The 24,921-nt window shown below is 40.6% G+C and overlaps 1 protein-coding gene across 1 annotated transcript; it reads right to left on the bottom strand.

Moving 5' to 3' along the window:
• Positions 1-394: 394 nt before the first annotated feature.
• SERPINB5 (serpin family B member 5) lies at positions 395-15,199 on the bottom strand. Its single transcript, XM_056483639.1, has 7 exons — positions 15,082-15,199; positions 9,777-9,951; positions 7,009-7,146; positions 5,902-6,019; positions 4,627-4,769; positions 3,107-3,274; positions 395-1,866 (listed from the first exon to the last, which is right to left on the bottom strand). The coding sequence occupies exons 2-7, from the start codon at positions 9,948-9,950 to the stop codon at positions 1,474-1,476; spliced, it is 1,134 nt and encodes a 377-aa protein (XP_056339614.1). The 5' UTR covers position 9,951; positions 15,082-15,199; the 3' UTR covers positions 395-1,473.
• Positions 15,200-24,921: the final 9,722 nt, after the last annotated feature.

Below are 24,921 nucleotides of genomic sequence, written 5' to 3'. Positions count from 1 at the left end.
GAAAGAATGCATATTAGGGGTTGTTGCGTGTTCTCATTTAGAGATCTCTCTCCAGTTTCTTTCAGACCTGAGGCACCAAGAGGATTTTTCAAGTAAAACACTTCCATCTTTTGAGGATACATAATTGAATTCTGCATCCTGACCACCTAGTAACATAGTCTTTATTGGGAGTTGTCATCATGTAGCTCTGAAGGGCAATCCAGACATTCACTTTGTTGCTTTTTTTTCTTGTTTATTGTGACTTATTTGACTTTGTTGCCTAAGTGAATCTGCTTATCTCCATTCCTATAAATTATTGGAAAAATTCCTAAAATTTATTGGAAGTCGGGCGTGAACATTGATACTGTCAATGAACACACAGACTGACACTAGAGGTGTTGTACATTTGACACAGGTTTTATAGTGCTTTATTCTGAACAGTAATTAGGTAAACAAGTACTGAACATATGCAGCAGGCAGTCTTTAGTCAGAAATGAAATCTGATTACCATAATCTCATGTGGAATTTGAAGACTAGTAATTATAATGTTAATTTCACTCAAGTTGAAGTCCTTATTTCTTTCTCATGCTTTAGACATTAAGTAACTGTAGTTTCCTTAATGCTGAATCCAGAGCTAGAAATGGCAGATAATCTGTGCATGAATAGTGTGGCACTTCCAGTATTAATCCAACTGTGTCCTATCCTTGATTTGCATAATGTTCTTTTCCTTGGGATATATATAACAAGGCTCCTCATAGCTGCAGTGAACTTGTCCCATCTTCCATGTCTGAAGGGAATGAGTCAAAAAAGCCCACACAGCAGAGTTCAACCTCCCCAGTCTGGGAACTTAATGCTGAAGAGTCTTCTGGGGACACACACTGTCCCCATGATTTTAGCCTCTGGTGTCCATAGCCCTTAGTGTGGCTGTTGTTTACAGATGCAAATTCTGATGCCAGCCTGAACTGTTGTAGCTGTGCTGCAGAACTCATGCACTGCTTCACTGGGTGCTGGCAGGGTGTGGTAGGGCACCCTGGACCACCAGAGTGTGGCCAGGTTCCAGGGGAGAGCTATCATACCACATGTCCACATTTCCCCTTTTAGGCACTAGGAATCCAAAGAGGGAAAGAGGTTTCACTAGAGAGCAGGAATGCAGCTCTTCCTCCTAGACCCCTTTCCAGCTCCTGGGCTATCTTAAAGCAGGCTCTCAGTTCACTTCATCTGGGGAAAAAAGTGTCACAGAGAAACAAAATGTTCCTGTTGCTGAAGCTGGGATACTTCTCAATAAAATATGGTGTGTTCTTCACAGTGGAAATTATTCCGCTAAAGGGGAGGAAACAAAAGGAGAGAAACTAGTTCTGCTGCATATGTAGAGTACATTGTATTACTCAGCCAATATATGAACCTCTTAGATTTCCTTTCAAAGATGATTAGTCAGGAAGAAAAGCTTGGCAGGACAAATGTAATTGTGCTTTTTTTGTAATGAACATGCTCTGCTTAAGGAGAACACAATCGGCCTGAAAGAATCACGTTGCGAGTTTTGTTGTGTCTAAACAAAAAGATAAATGGATGGTCAGCTTTAAATTCATCTTTGTGTTGCAGAATCCGATATCCTGGTACCTCTCGGGAGTCGCCACCTTGTTCATTTACTTCCAAGGAGACTTTATGGATGATCTTTGACACAACCACACCTTTTGTCTCACACATCTCCGAGAAATCCGATGTGCTTTCGTTGAAGATATTTGTCATTCCCAGGCTCTCCAGAAGTGGCTTCAGGTCATAGTCACCTTCCACACTGAACTTTGGAAGAAATACATTCACTTTGGTGTTGGCCATCATGCTGGGATTCGTCCACTGTAATAATGTCTCAGGGGTCAGTGCCTTTTCCAGCTGAAAACATAAAGGAACAAAGGAAATTAGTGAGCCCTCTGAGAAAAGTGAAAGGAGAAAAAAAAAACAAACACAATTCCTGAACTTCTCACTCCCATCAAGCCTCCAAATAATAAAGTCCAAAGGCAATTTTTGTTTTTGAATTCACAACCATAGCATTCAGGCTTAACATACTCTCAGTTATATTGATTCAAGTATCTTTTAATCCATAGGACAGGCCTCTGGAGCAACTCTTTTGGATGTGCATGCTCTGGCAAGCTTTTGAAAGCAATCACCTCAACATTCCATATGAAGGAACCTGTGGAAGACAGTCCCTACCCAGGTTACCCTGGCCAGCTGGCAGAGATCCAAATGTATTTATTCCTGACTCTACAGAATAATGAAATTGCTGGTATTTGAGACAAAAAATCCAAATCCAGAGCCTGATCTCAATCAAACATGCAGCTGTTCAAGCAATTTTTTTTTTTAAACTGGAAAGGGAGGAGGCAGAATGTGAGGCCACGACAAATTGGTGAGGAAAGGCCTCACTTGCATTTTATGATAGGTGTGTTCTGTAATTTACTGCAACATATAAAAGTTGTAATCTTACAGCTCCAAAGAAAAATTCTTCCTGCCCTTAAAATTTGTGGCCAATTGAAGCAAATTACAAAGGAGACTTAAGTGATCATCAGTCTCTTAATCCTTAAATAACTTTACTATCAATTAATATTATTAATTACTTAGTCGCTAATAAACTTTGAAGAGGGGTGAAAATGTGTCATAAAATTTTCATAGAGAAATTACATAAGAAATTGTTGATCATTAGGAAACACCTTATTAATTTTCACATTTATGTGCAATTGTAATAAAAAATAGCTCATTTTTGCAGGCACCTCTGCTCAAAATTAAAACTTGGGGAAGTATAAGACCTTAGTAAAATAAATCATGGACATGTGTCAATTGAAAAAAAATAAGGCTACCAGAAATAAGGGCACCTTCTGCACTTTACACTGTCTTCTGTGCACTCTCTATCTAGAACAAAGCCTCAATTACAACCTCACACTGGACACAGTGAAAACAATAATGCCACAAATATTACAGAAGGAACAGAAAAGCAAGATGAGACGGTAAATTCACAGGAAAGTTACTTTTTTTTTCCTTATGCATTGCTTCTAAATAACAAAAACCTTCCATAAACATATGGCATTTTATGGGCTGTGTTCAAGGGAGGTATCATAGCAGTTCTACTTTTTTCTCTCACCTTCTCCAAGCCAGTGGTCTCATCTTCAATCTCTTTGGGCAGGAGAATGAGCATGCTTATATGCTTGTTAAGGCATGGGAGCTCAAGGATGGAAACATTTAAATCTTTTACATAGCCCAGGCAAAAAGTAGCTTCCAGATTCATCATCTGCACTGGTTTAGTTTCAGTCTGCAAAACATAGAAGAAACAATCTATTATTCCTTTTAGTTCACAGATAAGATGGTGACAGAGGAAAGTTTGTAAGCTTGCATGGAAGGGATACCTTGAGTTACTAGCAGAGAATTTGTTGGCTTTCACAGGTAATGAAAGCAATCAGTGAGGGGTTCTTTTTACTGTAGGCAGCTTTCCAAAGAAAAGTGGAACAGAATTCTACTTAATACAATAGCAAGATATGAGAGATGTGCCTTAAAAAAGCAATTTATCTAATATTAGAGGCTCTTCACACCTTTTCACTGAGTGCTACCAACTACACTCTCTACAGGGCTTTGTAATGCTAGCAAGTGTCAAGCACTGAGCACAACTCAACAGTGAAGGTCAAGCTGTTCATACCAATAATTGGTATTTTGGTTCAGGAGTGGAAACAGAAGAAATTTCAGGATAACCTAAACCTCTATGTCTTTGCTTTTGAATGAAATGAAACAGAACAGAACAGAACAAAACAAAACACTTTATTTCATAGGGAAGACTTTAAAATTGTTCTATCCATATAAAAATGTTCAAAATTCAAACTCAGCAGAAAAATATTACTTTAGGGGGAAAAAAAATCTTGAGATGTTTCGCTTAATAATTTTAGTGTTGATTGTGTGATTTTAAAAACTTTTTTAGCTGGAACTATTGGCTGATGAGGTAATTTATGAATATTTTCAGTGAACTTGAAACTCCAACTTTGCTTATGCATCCCTATATTTGGAATTTAATCTCTTTATCTCACAAATTGTGGGCAGCTTTGTATCTTGGCTGTAAGTTGTCTGATTACAATATCCATCACTGGTCACAGACTCCTGAATGCACCAGCCACAGGTGCTGCTCCCAGCTGGACCTCCTGGCTAAGCAGGGCTGACATGCAGAGGGCTGCAGTCCTGAGCCTGATTGGAAAGAGAGAGACTGATGGAATGACATCTCTGAAGAGGAAAATACAGGGCCAGGCACCTAAGGGATGTACTCAAAGAGGTGACACAACTGCACACATTTCACCAGCTCAGGAAATATATGTGCTTCACCTCTTCTGGTTTTTGGATGCAGCCTCTGGTACCTGCAACCTTCCAGTCTCCTGGAAAAAGCTACCCATGAAAATGGGTTCTGCATCTCCTTGCAGAAAATGGCTGCTTCTCACCACTTGTACTCAGCTTATGTTGTCTAAACATTCTCCCAGGACAGCCTGGGACCCTTGCAACTATTAGATAGAGTCTAAGAACACCATAGTAATTAATATTTCTCATTTTCTTTTGTTGGGATTTCCTCAGCTCAAAGTTTGCATTTTCATGAGAGGAAACAGTACCCTTTTTTTTTCCAGAACATACCTTGTTGATTTTGAAAGGACATTCTTTGATCTCTGCCTCTGGGAATTTCTTCATCCAGTTTGTGACAAAATAAGCTGCATTAACTAGAAGGATCTGAGTCTGGTCACTTACACTATCCTCACTCAAAACATTCTCCATTTTTCCTGTGAACAAGTTTAAGATGGTTGTTAATGCAACAGTACATTAGCAGTATATCAATTGCTTTAAGTGAATATGGTAACATTTCACTAAATAAAACACATTTGTGTCCTGCATCTCACCTATAAAAGATTTTCTTTCTAATGGAAAGTTTCAAAAAGGAGCACTTATTTAAAACTACAGCTTAATTTTTGATGTGGGGTTTAGAGCCAGGCAGATCTTCCATATGACATGTTCTGTTGGTTTATATCACACATAATCAAAACTACATCTCCTGCTTCTGTTCAGAACATTTAAGAAGGTGATGAGTTTTCAGTGAAATTCAATAGGTTTAAGTGAAAAAACACTTTGTCATTTGGAGAGCAAGACTTGAAGGGAAGTTTTCAATTAGCAGCTATTCTTTTCTAGACTGATATATGAGAATAAAACAATCAGGGTAACAAAAAATGATGCTCTGATTACAGTTAATATCCAAACACCGCTACAGACTTCAAAAGAGGATGCAAATGTCATGGGCCACTCTGTTTTAGCCCTGTTCAAGCACTGAATTCAGAGCACTGGGAAGGCAAGTCCTGTCTTGGAGCTGCACAGGCAGGGTGAGGTGCCCCCTTGGGCACCTGTGCCAGCCTGGGAAGGACCAGACTCGTGCATGGTGTTTCCATGTCTGCACCACACGAGGGCAACCAACCCCAGGGCCACCTCTGCAGGGCTTCCACAAGGTGGCAAATGAGAGACCCACATCTGCTTTGTGGCAAAAGCAGCTGGGGTATTAATTAACAGCCTGAAACTCAGAGTCCAACGAGTACTTCCCATTACAATGAAGCTTTTAAAGGAATTAGAGGGTTCGATGTTTTGGTTTTACAGGATGTGATGCTCCACAACCTGGACCTGTCATTCTCCCAAACCATCCTGCTGCAGCCAAATGTGAGCAGCTTTCCCCAAGGCTAATGCAAGGTCAGTCTCACATTTCCACCTTCAGAAGTGCTACAGCAGTGAAGTCAGTGCTGCTAATCCTTATGAATCCAAACAGTAAGCCTATCTTCTTTCACAAAGTATTTGCTTCTAAAGTGGTGTCACAAGGATAAAGATCTTTCTCCAGAGAGGCAAACAGAACGCCCAAGGTTAAGCTGTACCCACCATCAGTCAGCTCTGAAAGGGATTTGTTGATCTTTTCTCGGGTTTCCTCAGTTTTTTCTTTGAACTCCACTAATTCCAGTTCAGATGGAAAAGGTCTCTTTGTGGAGTTGACAAAGTCCTGAAAGACACAAGTAACCAAAGTCATGCTTGGTTAAGAGCCATTGGTAGTTGAGGAGTTCGTTATCATTTGAGGAAAGCTTTTAAATAAGTGCAGGAGACAAGAAGGATGTACACCTGCATCCAGCACATCACGCCCAAGGTTGTCTTCAGACTAGCAGTGTTACATCAGCAGTTAAGTAACTCTGATATTGCAGGAGTGACCACCTTGCCAGAGTTTACAGGATAAAACAACCCTCAGCCCGGGTCTGAGCAAGACAGAGACACAGGCCACAGTCTGCTCACAACGTCTCTCCTCTCCAGGGAAGAAACTTCTTGCTCTGGGTCCTGGCTTTTGCTGTAGCAAAGGATGAACAGCAGGTGATCTGATCACAGCATCACTGCAGCATGTTGACTTTTCTGAAACACTCTTTTAGACTGATGTTAGCTTTGCTTGGGACCCTCTCAAAGAGAATTTTGGGGGAAAAAACCCAACAGACACAGCATTCTTCATAGTTTTTTGCAAATTTAAAAAGCCAAACACCACCATCTTCACTTGTGTTGCTTCAATAGTCAGGCTTCTGCCTTCTCAGGCAGATTCAGAAAACTGAAGCTTATGCAGTAATTACTTGGGTGTATGAACTGGACATACACTTGCACCACCAATTTTTTGATACTCATTTTTACTCATACTTGCAAATGCAAAGACTTTGATGTGGCATAGAAGTTACGTTGCAATGCAAAACCAAACTTGCTACTGACCTGAAGCATATTAATGAAAGAATTAAAAGTGTTGTAAGAGTTGCACAGCTTGGGGTCAAGCAGCAGACTCAGCCATCCTTCTACAAACCTTTATGGCAGCAGACAATATTATGCTGTTTATCATTTGCATCCAGTCAACCAACAGCCAAAAGTACATGAATTAATTTTAAATATTGCAGTCTGACACCATAGTCTGTCAACATGATGACCAAGCAATTCATAGCACTGGGGGTTTCCTGCAATACTTACTGTGGTAGGATTGAGAGACTTGTCTACAAAAAGCCTTTTGACCATTTTCAGAGCAAAGAAAGAGCTGAGTTTGGAAACATCTGAAGTTATTGTTTGAAACCCGAAAGAAACATCTTTGACGTCTTGTAAATGGAGAACCTGTTAAATGAACATGATAAAACACTAAGCATCTTTTTTTTCTTATTATTGTCTAAACATTCCTAACAGGTAAGCAAAAAACAATGTTAGTTTGTGACCAGAACTTTTGCTTTTTGTGTTTCAGCTAATGTCAGTGCCTCTCACTGTTGTTACTCAAAAAACATTTATGTATTTGACATGCTCACAAAAATCTGAAAACCTGATCCTACCAGAACTTTCACCAAACACATTTCTTTCCTATAAGCAATCCAAAGAAACCAATAGAACTGTTCATGCTGCTGATGTGACTTAGCCAACTAAAACTCCATAGTACAGAGTATGTTTTTGTCAAACTTACGTCCTCACCCAAAACCCTGAAGCTTTTAAAACAGATATATGAGGGTCTCAGATCATCTCCTTTCTAGAACTGGGCTACACCTTTAAAAATGCTTGACAGATCATCAAGTTTTCTGATTGCTGTGACTAATACATGACATCACATAACATTTCAGCAAAAAAACTGATCAGATAAAGATAACAGTGTTAGGTTTTGTAGGCAGAGTATAACAGTGGGTAGAGCTGCTGACCCACACATGGCCACCTTCCAGCTCCTGGGAATGACAAGTCCAGTTGCAGGAAATATAGGGGTAATTATGCCTTTGTTTGAAAATAACCCTATAAATATGAATTAAACTTTTAATGCCTACTTTTTACAGGATCTTTGATGGTGGCAGTTTCATTACAGGAAGCCTGTCCAACCCTCCTCACATTCCCTTATGAGGCACAGCAAGCACTTATGACCTTCTTTTCCTTTTGTACATCACTACTGCTCTTTCTCCCAGAACACATCATGCCTTCACAGACAAAATTGCTGCTCTGCCTTAGTCACCCTTCCACATCCTCCACTACCCTTGCTAAGTGGCAGCAGAAGGCAATGAACTCCCAACACAGCAGCAGCACAGCTGTCATAGCCAAACTTCAAGTCCATTTTATTAGAAGCAGCTATCTCAACTTTTTTCCTTTTCTTCCAACAGTTTTATTTCTTTGCATGTTAAGTGCAGAAATCTTCTCTGCTTGGGAACCAGGTTGGAGGAGAAAGCTACTGCAGCTTCTCTACCTGGGAGAACTTTTGGCACCAGTTTGTTAACTGATGTTCCAGAGTACAGGTGCCAATCTGGCTCCTTTTATATCTAGTATTTAAAAGCCAAGCACAAACTCAAAGGCAGGCAGAAGCTAGAATAGAAATGGAAAATAGGAAATATTACACTTAAAAGCATACCAAGCTCTCCTTAGCATCTGTAGTCAGCACTTTTTAAATACCCCTAGAGAAATATGAAACACAAGTGCGCTTGTGTAACAGAGCTCCACTTGTGGATATGCAAGTTAACTTGCTATTATGGAATGGTTCAAAGCAAATTGCAGACACAAGTGAAAACAAAATAAAGGCAGGGTAACATTTTTAACTTTCCCTTTAGAAAGACAACACTTGAATTTTGAAATGGTGAGGGAGCTTCAGTGTACCATTTAAATTTAATTATTTTTTTTTTAAATACTCTTTGGAAAAATGTGCAGTGCTTACAAGATCCATCCCTGAAAGTCTTCAAAGCCAGTTTAGGGAGGGTCTGGATCAACCTGGTCTAGTGGAAGGTGTCCCTGCCTGTGGTAAGGGGATTTAAGGTTCTTTTCCACAGAAACCATTTTATGATTCTATGATTGTCATGGACCTATTGCTGTGCAGCTCTGTGAACAGCACAAGACTCCCTGTAATCTGTGGCATACGTAGGGGCACAGAAGGCTGTGCTCAGGGGTACTTTCAGTGAATGAGAAACTACATGGACAAATTTCCAAAGGAGGGAAAATACATTCAAATATGTAAGAGTCTTCCAGAGCCAGGTGATAATCAGCATACAAATGCATACTTAATTTTGCATTTCGTGCACCTTTAGGAAACTGCAGAAACTGTGGGGACCCTTACTGGGATAAAAAGGATCCAGCTTAATCTCTGGTTACACAGAGGCAGGAGACAAAGCTGGAGGGCTGACTCTCTGCACCACAGGATGAGCTCCAAAAACTGATTGAATCATGACTGCTATGCTGGGGCTTGATGCTGGAAAGTCCTTGAACATCATGAGCTGCTTGTAAGGAGAAACATGGACAAAATTGTGCCCCTTCTACTGCATCCACCTCCCCTTCACAGCGTTGTGGGAGAAAGGGGAGAAAGCCAGTGACAGGGCTGCTACACATACTTGCTGCTGGCAGCAATGGCAAAATCATTTTCAGTTCTATAAATCTTAAGCATTCTTGAATAATGAAAAAACAGTTATCTAGAAAATGCAGGTATCTGGGCAGTGACTCGTAGCCACAAACACTATGCTAAAAGGAGACAAGGCTTTAGTGCATCTGTAAGGACTCTGCTATGTCCACTTCTACCTTATACATGCCCAAAAACATTTTTCTTTAAGACAGAGTTTCAGCCTCCTGTTGTGCAGAGCCAGGCAGTGTGAAACCATTCAAGAAATTCGGATGGATGGTTTGTAGCCTGTCTTACAAGGCAACCAGACACCCAGGAGAACGTTAGCAAGAGTTAATAAGAAAGGCACCTACAACAGCCATATCATTTGCAGCCACAGAACAGGTTGCTGACAGCTTACCTGTTTCATCTGGTCTGCAGTATCACCTTTCGTAGCTTTATATGCCAGAGCCAGAGAAGTTGAGGTACACAGTGGGGAAAAAATAATGTTGGCTGTTTTGTCCTTCTCACAGAGCTTTTTGAACATATCAACTGCAAAGGCAGTGTTTGCTAGTTGCAGAGCATCCATTGTCATCCTGAAATGGAAAAGAGAAAAAAGAGATGACTCAGATTGTAATTCTAGTTCCTGCTGTGGTGGGGCTGGGTCAGAGCACTGGAAGAGGCTGGCACCTGGACTGGATATCTTGGACTTTCAGGATGAGGAGAGGAGAGGAGAGGAGAGGAGAGGAGAGGAGAGGAGAGGAGAGGAGAGGAGAGGAGAGGAGAGGAGAGGAGAGGAGAGGAGAGGAGAGGAGAGGAGAGGAGAGGAGAGGAGAGGAGAGGAGAGGAGAGGAGAGGAGAGGAGAGGAGAGGAGAGGAGAGGAGAGGAGAGGAGAGGAGAGGAGAGGAGAGGAGAGGAGAGGAGAGGAGAGGAGAGGAGAGGAGAGGAGAGGAGAGGAGAGGAGAGGAGAGGAGAGGAGAGGAGAGGAGAGGAGAGGAGAGGAGAGGAGAGGAGAGGAGAGGAGTTCAGTAATAGCCATCATCTTCAAGTGACAATGGGCAATGCTATGTGTTATGTAGAGCCAGTATTAGGAGAAGCACTTGAGGAAATCTGTGTGGGTCAGGGTGACCTGCACACATTGAGTCAAATTGGATCACATATGAATATAATCTGTTTTTAATTGATACTCTTAAAATGTGCCAACTCAGAAGGTTGCTCTGGGCTCTCCTGGCTCCCAGACAGGTCATTAATGGTTTCAGGACTTCATTATCTCTTGCTTCATGGCTAATCATCTATTAGACCTTTGGCTTTGGTACATGTCCGTCCTCTCAGAGTTGGGTCCCCATTATCCCTGGCCTTGCTAGAAGTCTCCAGAAAGCTATCTGGTCCTGTACATTGAGATTATTTTAGAAAATTAATGGAGGCATTCTAAAAAATACCTCTGTGTGCCCACCCACTACTTACACTGTTTTAACTCAAAGGTTTTCCTAGTCATTCTCAGTAACTGCAGTTGCCACCGGGCTGCTACATGACCTGTGCAGTCAGGAAAAGCAAGGCACAGTTGCTGCTGTCCATGCTCAGGGAAAGCCAGAGACTATTCCCATCTTCCAGGCTGCTTTCACATACCCAAAGTTGCACTTTAGTATCAGCACATTTGTGTAGATTCAAGCCAAGACGGGTGAACCCCTGAATTTCAGTCAATAGCACAAGTCTGGCTTTAGACCAGCAATCACACGGAACACGATCCCTTTGGATAGTGAATTCGACATTTACTATGCCCCTGATACCATGTATCCCTGAAAAAAAGGGAAACTGTTAAAACTTGTGCTAAACAGCTCTATCAACGCTATTGACAGAGACAGAAAGAAAATGGAAATTTTTGCATGCATTATGCTGCCCAAATGTAGCTGAACATCTGACACCATTGTACAGAGACACTTCAGAGCAGCTGTGGTATTTGACAGTAGTAATGACTTCCAAATAATTTGTGATAGTTGTAAATTTTTATGACTATTTTTTGTGGGTGTGACAGAATGGGCATGTAATTTGCCTGCGACACTTTGTAGAGAAAACACTTTGATTTACTCGTAAGACCTGTCCGACTACAGAAGGCCTTTTACAAAATAAATGTCTTTATTTTTCTTTTAATTAACTTGTACATGTTCTTAGATCTATTAGGTAAGGCTATTGTTTTACTTGACAACTAGTTTCTTTTGGGCTAAAAGATGCCATATTAAAGGTTAGTGAAATGCATTGCATTGCATTGCATTAATCAAGTTAGAAGAAATATATACTGGCATTAAACCAGCATTTGAAAAGCACACCTAAGCAGCCTTGCACTCTTGCAAAACGTTCTGACTGTTGGTAATAGCAGCAAACTGTTTGCTAACAAATCCCCTCCCACTGGGGGAAGAAAAAAAAAGAAAAAGAAAAAGAATTTGTCTTGAAGATGGCAAACATTGAATATATTTCACTGGAGAAACTTATCCCCACAAGAAAATACAGAGGAGTATGCTTTGCAACATCCAGAGGTTTTGTCAGACTCAGAATTCAGAACGGGCTGGACTTTTCTCTCTTCCAGTGCTCTGGCAGTCTCTGGCAGCTGCCTGGTAAAGAGAAATTTTCCATGAGAGATTCCATTTTACAGCATCAGCAGGCATCGAGCTGATGTCACAACGAGGTTCAGGAAACATCTCAGAGATCTTAGGGGTGTAAAGAGAGCACCAAGTGCCAGCCTAGCCCTGCAACCATCCACCTCATTTACGCAGACACGATTTCTCAGGCACGAAAGCAGCTCATTACCAGAAAAGCCGAGCTTGCCAGCAGCCATGGGCTCAGCACACAGCTTAAGGGAGGAGAGCTTTAGGCAGGACAGTGGCAAAAGACAGAACAAGTCTGAAGGACTGAGACTGCTGATGAGGGAGTAACTTGGAACAACGGGGCAAAGAAGCAAACATAAAAACATTCCTTCAAATGCCTGCCTGCAATTGCTCATCACAAATGTGCTCTTTTGTGCCTGAGCATGTCTTAAATAAACTCCTCTGCATAGGCTGCCTGCCTTATCTTTTCCATTAACTCAACCATTCTCAACAAACACACAATACACTCCTATATAGTGTCTGCTTCTCAATCTCTCTCTCTCTCTCTGCCCCACCCCACACCACCCCCCAAAACTGAAGATTTGGGACAAGTACTAACTACACAGGTATTTCTTACTGAGGAACTGGTGGAAAAGTACCCAGGGAACCAAGAATGCGTCATTCAGTAAACATCTACCACCCTCAAAAAGACAAATAATACAAAAAATCTCATGAGTCATGCAGTACACCTGAAAAAAACACTAATTTATTAATGGAGTATATTATCTAGTATTAGCTGGCATGATATCATTCTCTTCAGGCCTCTGGATCTTAAAAACTCTGACCTCATGAGTAACTCTGACACCATTCATGTTGGATCAGTTTTTATGAAGTTCCAATGTTTCTTTTCAGTGAGAAAAAACAGGAGGTATTTCATAGTGAACCTTTTATGTACCTTTGTTCATCCAATAACCACTGATACTCTCAAAGCATCTTTGGAGGAGAGTGAAACTGTTCTGGTAGTGGTAAAGCTCTCCATTCTAATTTCTTCATTTCAATGCTACTATTGAAGTAAGGATCATTTTGTTGAGGAAAAAAGCTTATTTGCACCCTTGACCTTGAATTATTGGCTGGATAGCAAAGAATAATCTCTATTCCATCATCTTTTTTTACTGCTCAGTCAGTTTTTTATTCTCCATTTATTAATGACATATTATATTGTATTATATTACTTACAGCATTCACATTACTGAAAATAATTTACAGTATTAAATATTAAAAAATTTTAAATCTCTTTAAAGCCTTGAGCACCTCAAGCCTTGCAAGTCCAGTAAAGCCAGTTCCAGACCAGTGAGAAGGGTTGAGGCTCCCAGTGAGAGGAAAGCCCATTAGCTGCCCATTAACAGTCTCAGAAATCAGACCTAGCTCCTGAGTCAGTAATCACAGGGAACCCTCAAACAGGGAGGAGTCAAAAAACTGAAAATGAAATTTTAGAAAGGCCTGCTGCATGGATTCTTATTGGGCCCCTCCTTTCCCAGGAAAGCAGACTGTCAGCATTTCCAGAAAGGCCTGCAGCACTGGGGCATCTTCTCAGAACTTGGAGTTTGCAATGCACCCAACATTATTTAAAACTGAGACTGTCACAGAGTGAAAGAAACATTTTCAGACACTGAAGGGAGCTGAAAGGCTATGGAACCAGTTTAGAAAAACCTGATTTTAACTTGCTTATTGATGTAAGACACCATTTTTGCTTAGCCACTCTTGGATTCAACAACAACAGCACCAACTCCCTCCTCTAAAAAACACACACACAAAAAAAAAACAAAACCAAAAAAACCCAGGGAGGTTTTGTTTACTATCTGCTTACTGAGGAAAAATAGAAATGTAATTTATATTTAAAAATATAATCACAAGAATAGCAACATCTGTGTGCAAATGTCTGACGAGTCAAGTTAGTTGTATGGTAGGGATAGTCCCATAAAGCAGAACCAAGTATTTATTTTATTCTTGTCTCAGCTAAGCAGTCTTTCCAGAAGAAGACATCTGTGGCAGATAAAGAATAGACAATGCTGGCCATCCAGTCCTGGGGGGTATATTGGGTTTATATCTCAGGAGCTGTGAGTGCCAGTGCTATAGTCTCTCCAGTCCAAACAAAATTCCAAGAGGATGAATTATAGAAAACAACCAACATGCAAATTTCACAAGTGAGGCATTAATATTGAAACTAGATCAAGAGTTTAACATGACTCCACTTCAGCTCTTACTCAGCATACATGATACAAAGGAAATAAAATATTTCTGTGAGCTTTTACTTCTACGAAAATGATAATTCTCCACCTGGCAAACTACCTGAATAAAAAAACAAGGACACAGTCTCATCTGAACAGACATGCAAGACATCAGACTGATGTGGAACCAGAGCATCTCATATGGTTGAGGAAAAAGCAGTGTCAGCAACAGAGGAGGGAAAGTCACTCCAGGAAAGAAAAGGAAACAAGCCACTGCAATATGCTTTGTTGCACTTCAATAGCCAATGAACTCTTCAAAACAAAATGGTCACACCGAAAATAAATTTGTATTTGTAATTACTAGGCCTAAGCTCCTGACCTTAAACAAGTGTGGATTAGTCACTCTGTTAATAACTCAGAGCAAATAGAGCAGAGCGCACACACCTCTGCAGAAAACGAGAGGAATATTCCTCTCTAACAGAGGCTTGCAAACCAACCTAAATCCTACTTTGGTACATGAAGGATTTTCATGGCATCATACACAACCTGCTTTTTCTGATACGGGAATAGGCACCATATGCAATAAACCACCATATTTTAATAATTCCTAATACCATTCCTGTCTCACCTGCCAGATCTTATTCACTGCTTTCAGTGAATCTAAAAGGATTCTTTTGGGGAAAAAAAAAAAAAAAAAGAAAAGAAAATCTAGCATAGTAATTGCAGCAGTTTTGAAATTAAACAAAAACACTGTTGTTTGGGAAGGCAAAAAAGCGTCTTTAATTCCACATGTACATTTTTTGTACAAATTTCCTTATCCCGCTCCCTCCGTGCAATTATGTTTCACAGCCGAGATTTGTTAACTATTAGCTCGGCATAAATTAAATATATCAGAGAAAGAAAAAAAGCTGTACTTACTTTGCAGGGTTACAATCCTGGTAAACGAATCAATGAAGTGAGCACAGCACGAAGAACCAGCTGCCCGTGCTGAGACTTTGCTGAGCAGAAGACTCTGTTACTTGCCTACTCATTGACACCACTCCCACTTTCCCAACCTCAATTTGTGCACACACACACACTCCCTCTCACTCTCGCTTTTTTTTTCCCCTCCCTTAATCATTCATCGTGGCAACTCCTACATTGGAGGAACAAAATGATTCACACCAGAGTTGTCTTTGCCTGCCCAGCCACTGAAGACAACAACAAGCTCTGGCAGGAAAGAGCAGCCCTGTGTGTTGCCTTCAGCTAGCACAGTACAAAAGGCACCAGACAAGAACCAACTAAGGAAGGAATGAATGCAGGCGCTGATGAGCATCTAAAAGACCTTCTCAGCAAAACCAGCACTCCAAGAAACTCCAATTGGGATAAGCACTATTTGCAGAAAAATCGTAACCATGGAAAGCGACCCAGAAGAAAACCAAAACAAGTAGAAGTATGTGGCTGGGCACTTTGCATCTGTATATGCATAGACAGTATCTTAACTCTGCCTACGAGGCATATGTGTGTGTTTGGCTGCCTAAAAAGCCCAAGGTCAAACTGGAGTTAATGCTCAAAGGAAAACATCCTGTCGCTGTAAAGCAAAGCTCCCTCCCATAAGCAGCCAGGTCCTCTGCAGAGGAGCAGCCTTCCCTGCTGCCAGCTGTCCCCAGATGTGGCAGAGGAACAGAAAGTCCCACCCCTTCACTTCCAGAATGGGCACCATTGAGCTCATGTAAACACAGGCCATGTTAGTACTGATGAACATGGCAGAGTGGGAAAAGAAAGGGACAGGGAGAGATGCTGGTGCAGCCCACCAGGTCTATTTTCTATAACTTGAAAGACATATGCTGCCCTTACCATGCAAGAGGTGTCCTACCCCTGCTCCACACAATCCCCTGTCTGCACAGCCGAGCTGCCCACAGCAGACAACACCAGCAAGAACCCCCCGGGAGGCCACGGCTGCCCCCAGCCCCCACGAGGAAATGGCCCCACGCCACAGGCACAGCTCCAGTTCACATCTCAGTAACCCCAGCTGCCCTGCATATTTTTAGACTACAAAAAGCATAAGCAAGATAATTGAATTTGCTTTCAGGTTTGAAGTGCTGGTGTGACCAGCTGCCCAAATGAAAGGGGTAGGACACCAAAGGATGCATTTTCACCAGCACAGTACTTCCTTGGTGACAGTGGGAATTGGGGAGATGATATCTCCTTCTGGAACTACATGTTTCTGTGTTCCTTTGAGCATAAATCAGGCCACACCACAGCATCCTGATCGGGTCCTACCCATGTTTCCTTCCAAAAGGCTCCTAAGCTCTTATTACCCAAATGAATTTTTTTTTTTTTTTTTTGGTGTGATGCAGATGGAGTTCACCTTCCATCACTGCCAGACAGCAAATGTAAAATTCATATCCTCTTCCATAACTGAATTCATAACAAAGACAGGGTGTGGATATGTTTAGGCAATTAAAATAAGATACAGGCCAGCTGACTAAACTGTGCCATCTGGGACATCATTGTTGTGTATCTAATTAATCCTTCTGTAAGAGAAATGTTTATGAAAATACACAATAATTTTGGCTGCCAGACTCTTCTCAGATGTCTGCAGGTACATCTAAACCAAGTGTTGCCACCTCTGCAGAAGCAAACCTTTTTTCAGACCCACGTCTAACAAGTATGCTCATTCTAAAGTGGCTCAGGAGCTTCTGGATAAGCTGCAGGGAAGTGGGAAAAAGGCAGACTGCGTTCGCAGAGGCAGCACAACTCACCAGATCCATTTCCTTCTTACTGATAGGCAGGAAATACAGAGATAAGTATGTGCCTCCAAGGGCTGGACAGTGGAAAAGGGAAAGGGCTCTGCATTGCCAAGATGCAGGTGTGTAAACATCACTTACGCTTCACTGGGTAACTCCCTTGCAATGGTTGAGATCTGGCACCACATAGCAGTACAGAATCCTTCAGTCTGACCTAGTTAGTGCTGAGAAATTAATTAATCCTGATCATGGTGCCATGAAACTGGTAATTACTGCTGCAATTGTTATGCTTCAAGTGAAGAAGTACACTGGCTGTGGTAACTGAGTGACTCATGGGGCAGTTTTGCTTCCCCCAAGAACGGGCAGTTTGGGCTCACTTGCTCTTGGAGGCAGTGCTAAAATAACCATGACTTCCTGCTAGCTGCTTATTCAGATTGATGGGAATTGCTGGTATATAACTGGGTGTCACTTACAGCCCCACAAGGAAGATGTGTAAAAGCAGAAGATGCTAACTTGAAAAGTAAGAAGATGCTGAATCTCAGGTAGCTGAAGTTTGCACAGGACAAGAAGTGATGCAGTTGTCCCTGTGTGCACAAACACTCCTCCTCAGTCTGACTGAATAACAACTTATTGTACCAGCATCCCCATGTCCTTCATCTACTTTTCACTAAATTAGGTCTGTTCAGTTTAATCTCAAAGTATTTTCAACTCACACCTATTGTGACCTGTTTTTCTACCACCACAATAAATAAAAAAACAAAAAACAAAAGAACAAATAACAGGATTTTTCCTTACGAAAAAATAAGAACTATTTTAAAGCCCTCTCTGAATTGAACACCTCCTATGAAAAAATAGGTAAAAAGAATAAGGTAAAAGAATAAGGTAGAAACAATGGGGTGATGTGACATGGAACAGTTTGAATCTTAGAGTGTGAAGCCTTTAGCACAAACAAGTTACAGCCTACTGGCAAAGTAAAAAATAAGCTACTGTCCTCACTCTTCCAGGTCTCAAGGAAAAATCCAAAGATGTTGCTGGATGACAGGATCCAGCAGTTACATTTCTTTGCCTGCATCTCTGAACTGGCATGCCAGACACATGAAGGGATGCAACCCACCAGGTGACTCTCCTGTTACTCAGCCTTTCCTCAGCCCTCACTCCCCTGGCTCTCCCTGCCACTCCCTCCTAGGAAAGCTGTTCCTACATGCTGCTGGAAAGGAAAAAACACCAGCTGCCTTCTCCCCACTCTTCAAGCAGGCTCATTTGGAGGGAGGGAATACTCTTGCTGCTCAATACAGCATGAAGAACTATTTCAGTTATTTCAGAGGCTCAAAGCATCCACTGTAGTCCTTATTTTTCCTTCCCCCTAATCACTAACTCTTAGTGCATGTCTGATTGCAATTAATGCTGGCATATTTAGAAGACAACACAGGAAATCACCTACAAGTAGGACTCAATAATGAATAGAACAAAACTGGTGCACTCTTTCTATGCCTTCAGTCATGAAAAATCTTCTAATCGAGTTACAGCTTTCACAATAAGCTTTGGATCTTGCAAGTAGACCAGCAGTAGGAGGTTATTTGTACACTTTTGTTTTGATTTAGTGGCATACAGCTTTAACACAATTAGAAATATTCAGAGGGTAAGAAAGACTGCAGTGTTTGTAAACAAGTGTAAACAAGTATATATAGAGCTTTTCACAGTTTGCATATAGCATGGGTCTATATTACTATTTAATAACAGGAAAAAGCTATAGCCAAAATATTTTTCATTTCACAAGAAATGCTAGTAAAAGATCACATCGCCCACAAGTTAATTTGAAATTAAAATCACACTTACAATAACAAAGCATTACTCTATGGTTCCATTGAGAGAAACATAAACTGAACAGAAACAAACAGCCTATTTTTTTCTTTCCCTCCCAAGACATCTTCACAATACATGTAAAGGATGGTGTCACATAGCAACACACTGAACTAACACTTATGGTAGCAAAATAGTTTTCTTCAGACGTCTCTGCTGACTTAGAAGTATTACTCACCAGTGGTTACTCCTAATAACAGCCAGGAAATTAATTTCTCATACTTTAATGCCCTTGCTTTTGTGTTGGGTTTTTTGGTTTGGTTTCTTTTTTCTTTGTTTGTTTTTTGTTTTTGTTTTTGTTTTTGTTTTGGCAAGGCTCTTCTGAACTCAGGTATATGTTTCATTGGGGGGAAAAAAATGAAATAGACAACCAAACAACTGACAAATTTCAGTGAAAACAAACCCTTTAATTTGGTGAATAGGAAATGAATGATTCTATGTGCTGAGATAAGGTTGTTGAAGATTTTACTACTTTCACTAAAGGTGTTCCTCCCAACATTTAGTATGAGGCATAATGCTTAGTGTAAATCGACTTAATAAAGACACAGATTTGACTGACTACTTGGAATAACCTCACAATATAACTAGGAATATAACATACAAGGGGAAATTAATATATGTAAACCAGACTAAATACTCTGACACATTACTCTGAAACTACAGAGATCAACTTCTGTGAAACAAAAGCAGAGGGACAATGCTTTTCACCAAAACACCTGTGATCCATTCCTTACATGAAAAAACCCCAACTTTGAGCCCATCCCTGTGTGCACTGCTGGTTCAGGGTGCCATCTCATGGGGACAAAGATAATAGTCTTTTTTCTTTGTCACTGGTGCCCACTGTTACTTCATAAGCTTCCTTTGCCAGGCTGAAACTATGATTCAAAACCACCTGCCCTATGTTTGTCCCAGAAAAAATGCACTCACATTTTTCATGTTTTCTCAATTTAGTGATATTTTCAAATGTTTGAAGTGTTACTCTCCAGTATTTTTTAGTCAAAATCACTTTACTGCAGGAGTGCTGTTATTAGGAATGTTTTCCCTACATATCCACAATTTCTTGTGTTTGATTATAGATTTGTGGAAGACCTTACTGGCGAATTATTGGCAGCATAATAATCCATCCATAAATTCCAAACTGAGCATAGGAGCAATTTTAGAATTATATGCCTTCAAGTAACAAAATAAAATCTGTATGTGGATAAGATTGCTCTTGTCAATGTGGAAACTCTAAAGAGGGAGGAGATCACATTGACATAAGGCTAATTAGCAGAAGTTCTTTCCCAAAAAAAATAAAACTAACAAGCAGCTGTCTCTCTCAGACACCAAACTAGTTTTAACTCAAGATTCAGCAGATTCTGGAAGAGATTACATGAACTTCATTGCTCACCATAGCAGACCTGACACGCAGTTTCTCTTCCAGCTCTGTTTTTTTTTGTACTATTCCCTTAAGTGCCTCCTTATCAGTATAGAGAAGGGAATAAGACTTAGGGAATTTCCCCCCACTTTTTTAATCCAGTGTCATCTGTAGATGAGTCACTTTCTTCTGTAACACAAGTAGTTAGCTCTGTGTGATTAATCTGGTGAAGGCATATATTTTCCCAGTCTTGCTTAGTGCAGGTTCACAGCCTGAATTTATGCACATTCAAAGAAAAGTTTAGAATTAATATTTGCTGAATATTTCACTAGAAATGGGCGTGACTTCACAGGCTGAATTTACCCTTCCTGTGTGTTTTACGGGTAGGATGAAGGTCTTTGTTTATCCCTGCATGCAGCTAAGATGAGGGGTGAACATGTTAATTCTTGCCTCTCCAGGTGAAAGGCAACCTAAGCACTGTGTGGATTCTTACACACAACTTGGAGAAACACACCCTGCTGTCTGTGTGATCAGTAAATTACAGAAGTTATAACTGCAAACCTATCTTGACTTCTGGCTTTAAAATGTACAAGTAATGGTCCAAAACTCCAGCTAATACAAAATGCAAACCTAGTGCCCATGAAAGTGAGGCAGCTATTCCCATAGTTAGTTGATTCAGCTCCTATGGCTACTGACACAGGACTGCAAGACTTGCATCACAAAACACGGAGAAAAGAATATTGTATTAGCCCATGATAGGAAAAGTATAAAAATGCTGTAAATGTTGGAACTTAGTTATATACTTTACAAAAGAAAGTTCTAGGACTTGATAATAGAATTCTTCCTTCTTACTTTCCCACTGACATTTACCCAGGCAATAGGTAGTTCACCGAAAACTAGTTTTCCTCAGTCCTTCAGAGATCTAATGGTCCCATTCAGCTCCATGGAAAAACTTCAGAGGATATTGCATGTATATTACAATCTAATAAACCTACTTGCACAATAACATTCATAGAACAGGAGTAGGGCATTAAATTTAATAATACAAAAATGCAATAAGGTAAGATGGTATTACTTGTAATGCAAATTCTTCCCTATTTGTATATCTAAGGCCAACATTCAAAGTCTACTGCAAATGTGACTACTGACTTCAGTGGGTTTTGGGCAAAAAAGAGCAACAGACTTCCTAGAGACAATTGTATTGAAAGGTGTGGAGAATGCCTTGTACATGTGGAAGCACTACAGACAGGTTATGGTAGAATAATAGCCTGGTTCCAAGAGCTTCCTGCTTAAAATGAAAATTATTCTGCTAAGAGTGGCTCGGATCAAGAGAAAGTTAAATGACCTATCTAACCTCTCTATCCAGTTTTTGCTCCTTTCCATACAAGGCCTAATTAAAAGGCTTAGGGATTAATAAACAGGGATCCAGCAGGGAAATTCTACCCTAGAAATCTCGTGCAGACTACACTGCAGTAGCTCACAGCTAGTTTAGTCCCAGACCAGCTCTCTTTCCCTTTATCACCTTAATCATTCAGACCACAAGCCATTCAGTTATGTTGGAAACACTGCTCTCTACAGTCACACAGGCAAAAGCCACTTTGAGTTTAGCATGATAATAAAGTCTGGAAGCACCAGAGGCAGCCCATCAGTTTTAAAACTTACTCATGCAGATGAACCTCTGTTTTGCAACAGCCAAGTTCAGTTATTCTGCTGTATATTGGAATGGCAAAAGTTATTCCCCTGTCATCTGTTTAGAGGAGTCTGGTAATACTTTAAAAAGCACCTACTGGAGCAGAACTATGTTTATGCTTCTCACTGCCTAACACAATTCAGATTTCTGGTACTCTGGCAACAGTAAACACTACAGACTTTCTATTGCCCAGGAGATTCATGGAAAGAAAATCTGGGTCAACTCACAGATTTGTGTCTTTTTTAAGACAGTGAGACACATGCTGTGACAACCAGCTGGCTTGAACTCTTTCATAACACAGGTTGTAGAACCTGATCTACCAATTTTATGAGACTCATGATTTCTCTTTGGGTTACAGCATATATTTTTGAAAAATCTGGCAGTGATTAAAACAGACCCCCAGGTGATGAGAGCATCCACAATATCCTTAGGAATTGTTCCAATGATTCTACAGGTCATCAAAATTTTAAATGAAGGCAGTATGAAACAATCTTAAGTGCACAGTCCAAACTTGAACATTTCTAAACTCAAAGAAACATTGGCTGGGGAGCACTTTTTAAACTTTTAACAATAAAATCTCTGAGGTGAATAGGGCTATATAAGGCTGTTAAGTCCTGTGACTATGAAAATGTTTCAAGAAGAAATGCTGCTGCACCAAACTTAACAATGCATAGCACAAAATCCCTGAACTCATATATGTGTAAAAGGGCTGGCAGTTTCCAGCTGGCAAAATTGTGTATTTTAAATGAAAATGATTCAAGCAATACAGCCCTGAGGCTCCACTGTACAAAAAGTCATCATTGAAGAGATTTTATCCCATTCAATCCCAACGAGTTATCAAGACCTAACAAATGAAATGCTATGCAGAAAAGACCTAGGTGAAATGTTTGTCCTTGGTCTCTATATAAAATGCCCATGAGTGTCCCCATCTGCTCAGTTCAGGATGAGAAAAGCCTCAGAAATTTGTAGACTTGTGTTCGTAGAGGGCAAATACTGCCTTTGAAGAAAACACATGCAATGTTTAAAAAATATTGCTTCAGATTTCATTTTTATTCAATTTCTGCTGGTACTCATGTAACAGTAGGAAAAAAAAGTCCTGAAATTCACTATGCTAAATGTCATTCAAAAAACATAGTAGAAGCAGTGGACTGCATATTTCACAACTTAAGAAAATAAGCTATATTTTTATTTCTGTGCTCTGTCAAAAGATCAAATGAGCCGTTTCAAAATGTGCCCTGAGCTTCATTTTCTTAGTCTGTTTTCATTTTGTGCTGGATTAATCTTACTATGAACTACAGGAATATATATCCTAAGTCATTCCATTGCCTGGAATAAACTAGCTTAGTGCAAAAGACAACACATTTTGTATTTATGCACACCTGATTTGAAATCACCATGCATTCAAGCATTTTCACATTTTGAATTTCCAAGTTTAAAAACTAAACCAAAAGTAGAGTGAAAGTTAACATAAGTAAGAAATATGAAGGGTTTAGGTCTAAAGTGTCAAATTTAAGTTTTCTTTTCCAGGTAGGCACAACCAGACCCATTACTGTATTGTGGCAGGAAATATTGTCACTATCCACCTCAGACCCTCAGAGATGGGGTAGAGTTTGGGGATTACGAACTCCACAAAACCCAGTGCTTCAAGTCTCACTCCAAACCTCATTTTTGTCTCTAATGCCATAAATAAAACTTTATTTTGTTGTCAGTCTGTCTGGCCCTCAATACAGCTTTAATTCATTCCTTCCTAGGATCCAAAGCTACACAATACTCTCTCTGCACCCAGAGCACCGAGTGCTTTAGGAATAAGAGCTCTTAGGACACAGCTCTCCTCCATAAGGCTGCTGTGGTTTCAGTGCTGTTGAAAGTGGTTATGGGTGGCAGCCATCCACCTGGGAATACCACTGCAGTAGGACTCCCACAGGCACTATGTACCAGGCAGAAAGGTTCCCACAGACAGCTGGTGGCTTGAAGTGCTCCTGCTTTTCGGCCCAGCACATTTCCCAGAGTAGAGAAGGGACGCAGCTGCACCATGAGTCCATTGCAGGTCCTGTCCCAAGTGCACAAGCTCATTGTGTATACACCAAACTGGATCGAGGTGCCACAGTGGAATTTGGACAATCTGAATTTTACTTGCTAGTGTTGCTACTGGCAGCCTTTGTTACCTAGGTCAGATTGATCTGACCAGATTTAACACAATTTCATCAGACAGAGAAATACAAGAAAACAGAGGCTATATTTTCCTGCCTTCTGTGCCTTGTCTGTCTGTACTGTTAAGGTCTCTAAGGCAGTGACTTCCCTTACCTGCAAGGCTCTCATGTCATTTAGCTGATGCCAATCTCACTCTGATGCAACATTAGTCATCCCCAGCTACCCCTCAGCTGCCACAGCGGAGGAAAATCATAGATATGACATATCTGGTTGTGCTGTAGGCATGACTTGTTTCATTTACTCTGGGCCCAAGGTGTCCAGGCAACATGTAGTATGGGCTCTTCCCTCCAAACCAGGCATGGCAGCAGGAAGCATTCTCCACAACAGCTTACTCAGCCTTAGGAAACACAGATCATCAGTGCCCGTGCCATATAATGCCACAGCAATGTGTGCAATAATGCCCCAGGCAGTTATGGGATGGACTTAGTTGAGGCCAGCAGATACCCATATTAACATCTTTAATATGTTTTATTTTCATTACACTTGGTTGTACACAATCATTCTTAGAATATGGTAACACAGGAACTTCAGCACTGGGAAGTATTAGATAATGCAACTGTACTTGTCCCTCAAATTGAAGTAATGCCCTTAACATGACACTTCATTAGCTTCTCAAGAAATAATCTTGATGTCATTACTCAGCATTCATCTAGTCTTTCCTCAGGCAAAACTAGCTGCAAAGTCAAATTATAACAGGAATATTATATGAGTAAGACTTAAGTAAGGAGTGCAAGATTTAGCCTGTTATCTGTAAATGACAGAGGTGCTTTTTCTGATTTACTTTCTTTAATCACATTTGCAGAAATCAGTCGTTTGTCCTGGAGCTTCAGAAGCCAGTTCAGTGTGACTGGAGAGGCACTCTTGTGAGGTACTTATTGTTTTAGACTTTGGTCTAAAACCTAAATATAACA

The sequence above is a fragment of the Oenanthe melanoleuca genome, chromosome 2 (genome assembly GCF_029582105.1).
Source record: "Oenanthe melanoleuca isolate GR-GAL-2019-014 chromosome 2, OMel1.0, whole genome shotgun sequence".
NCBI lineage: Eukaryota > Metazoa > Chordata > Aves > Passeriformes > Muscicapidae > Oenanthe > Oenanthe melanoleuca.
The sequence above is the reverse complement of the archived record's forward strand: the minus strand, read 5'-3'. Positions and strand labels throughout refer to the sequence as shown.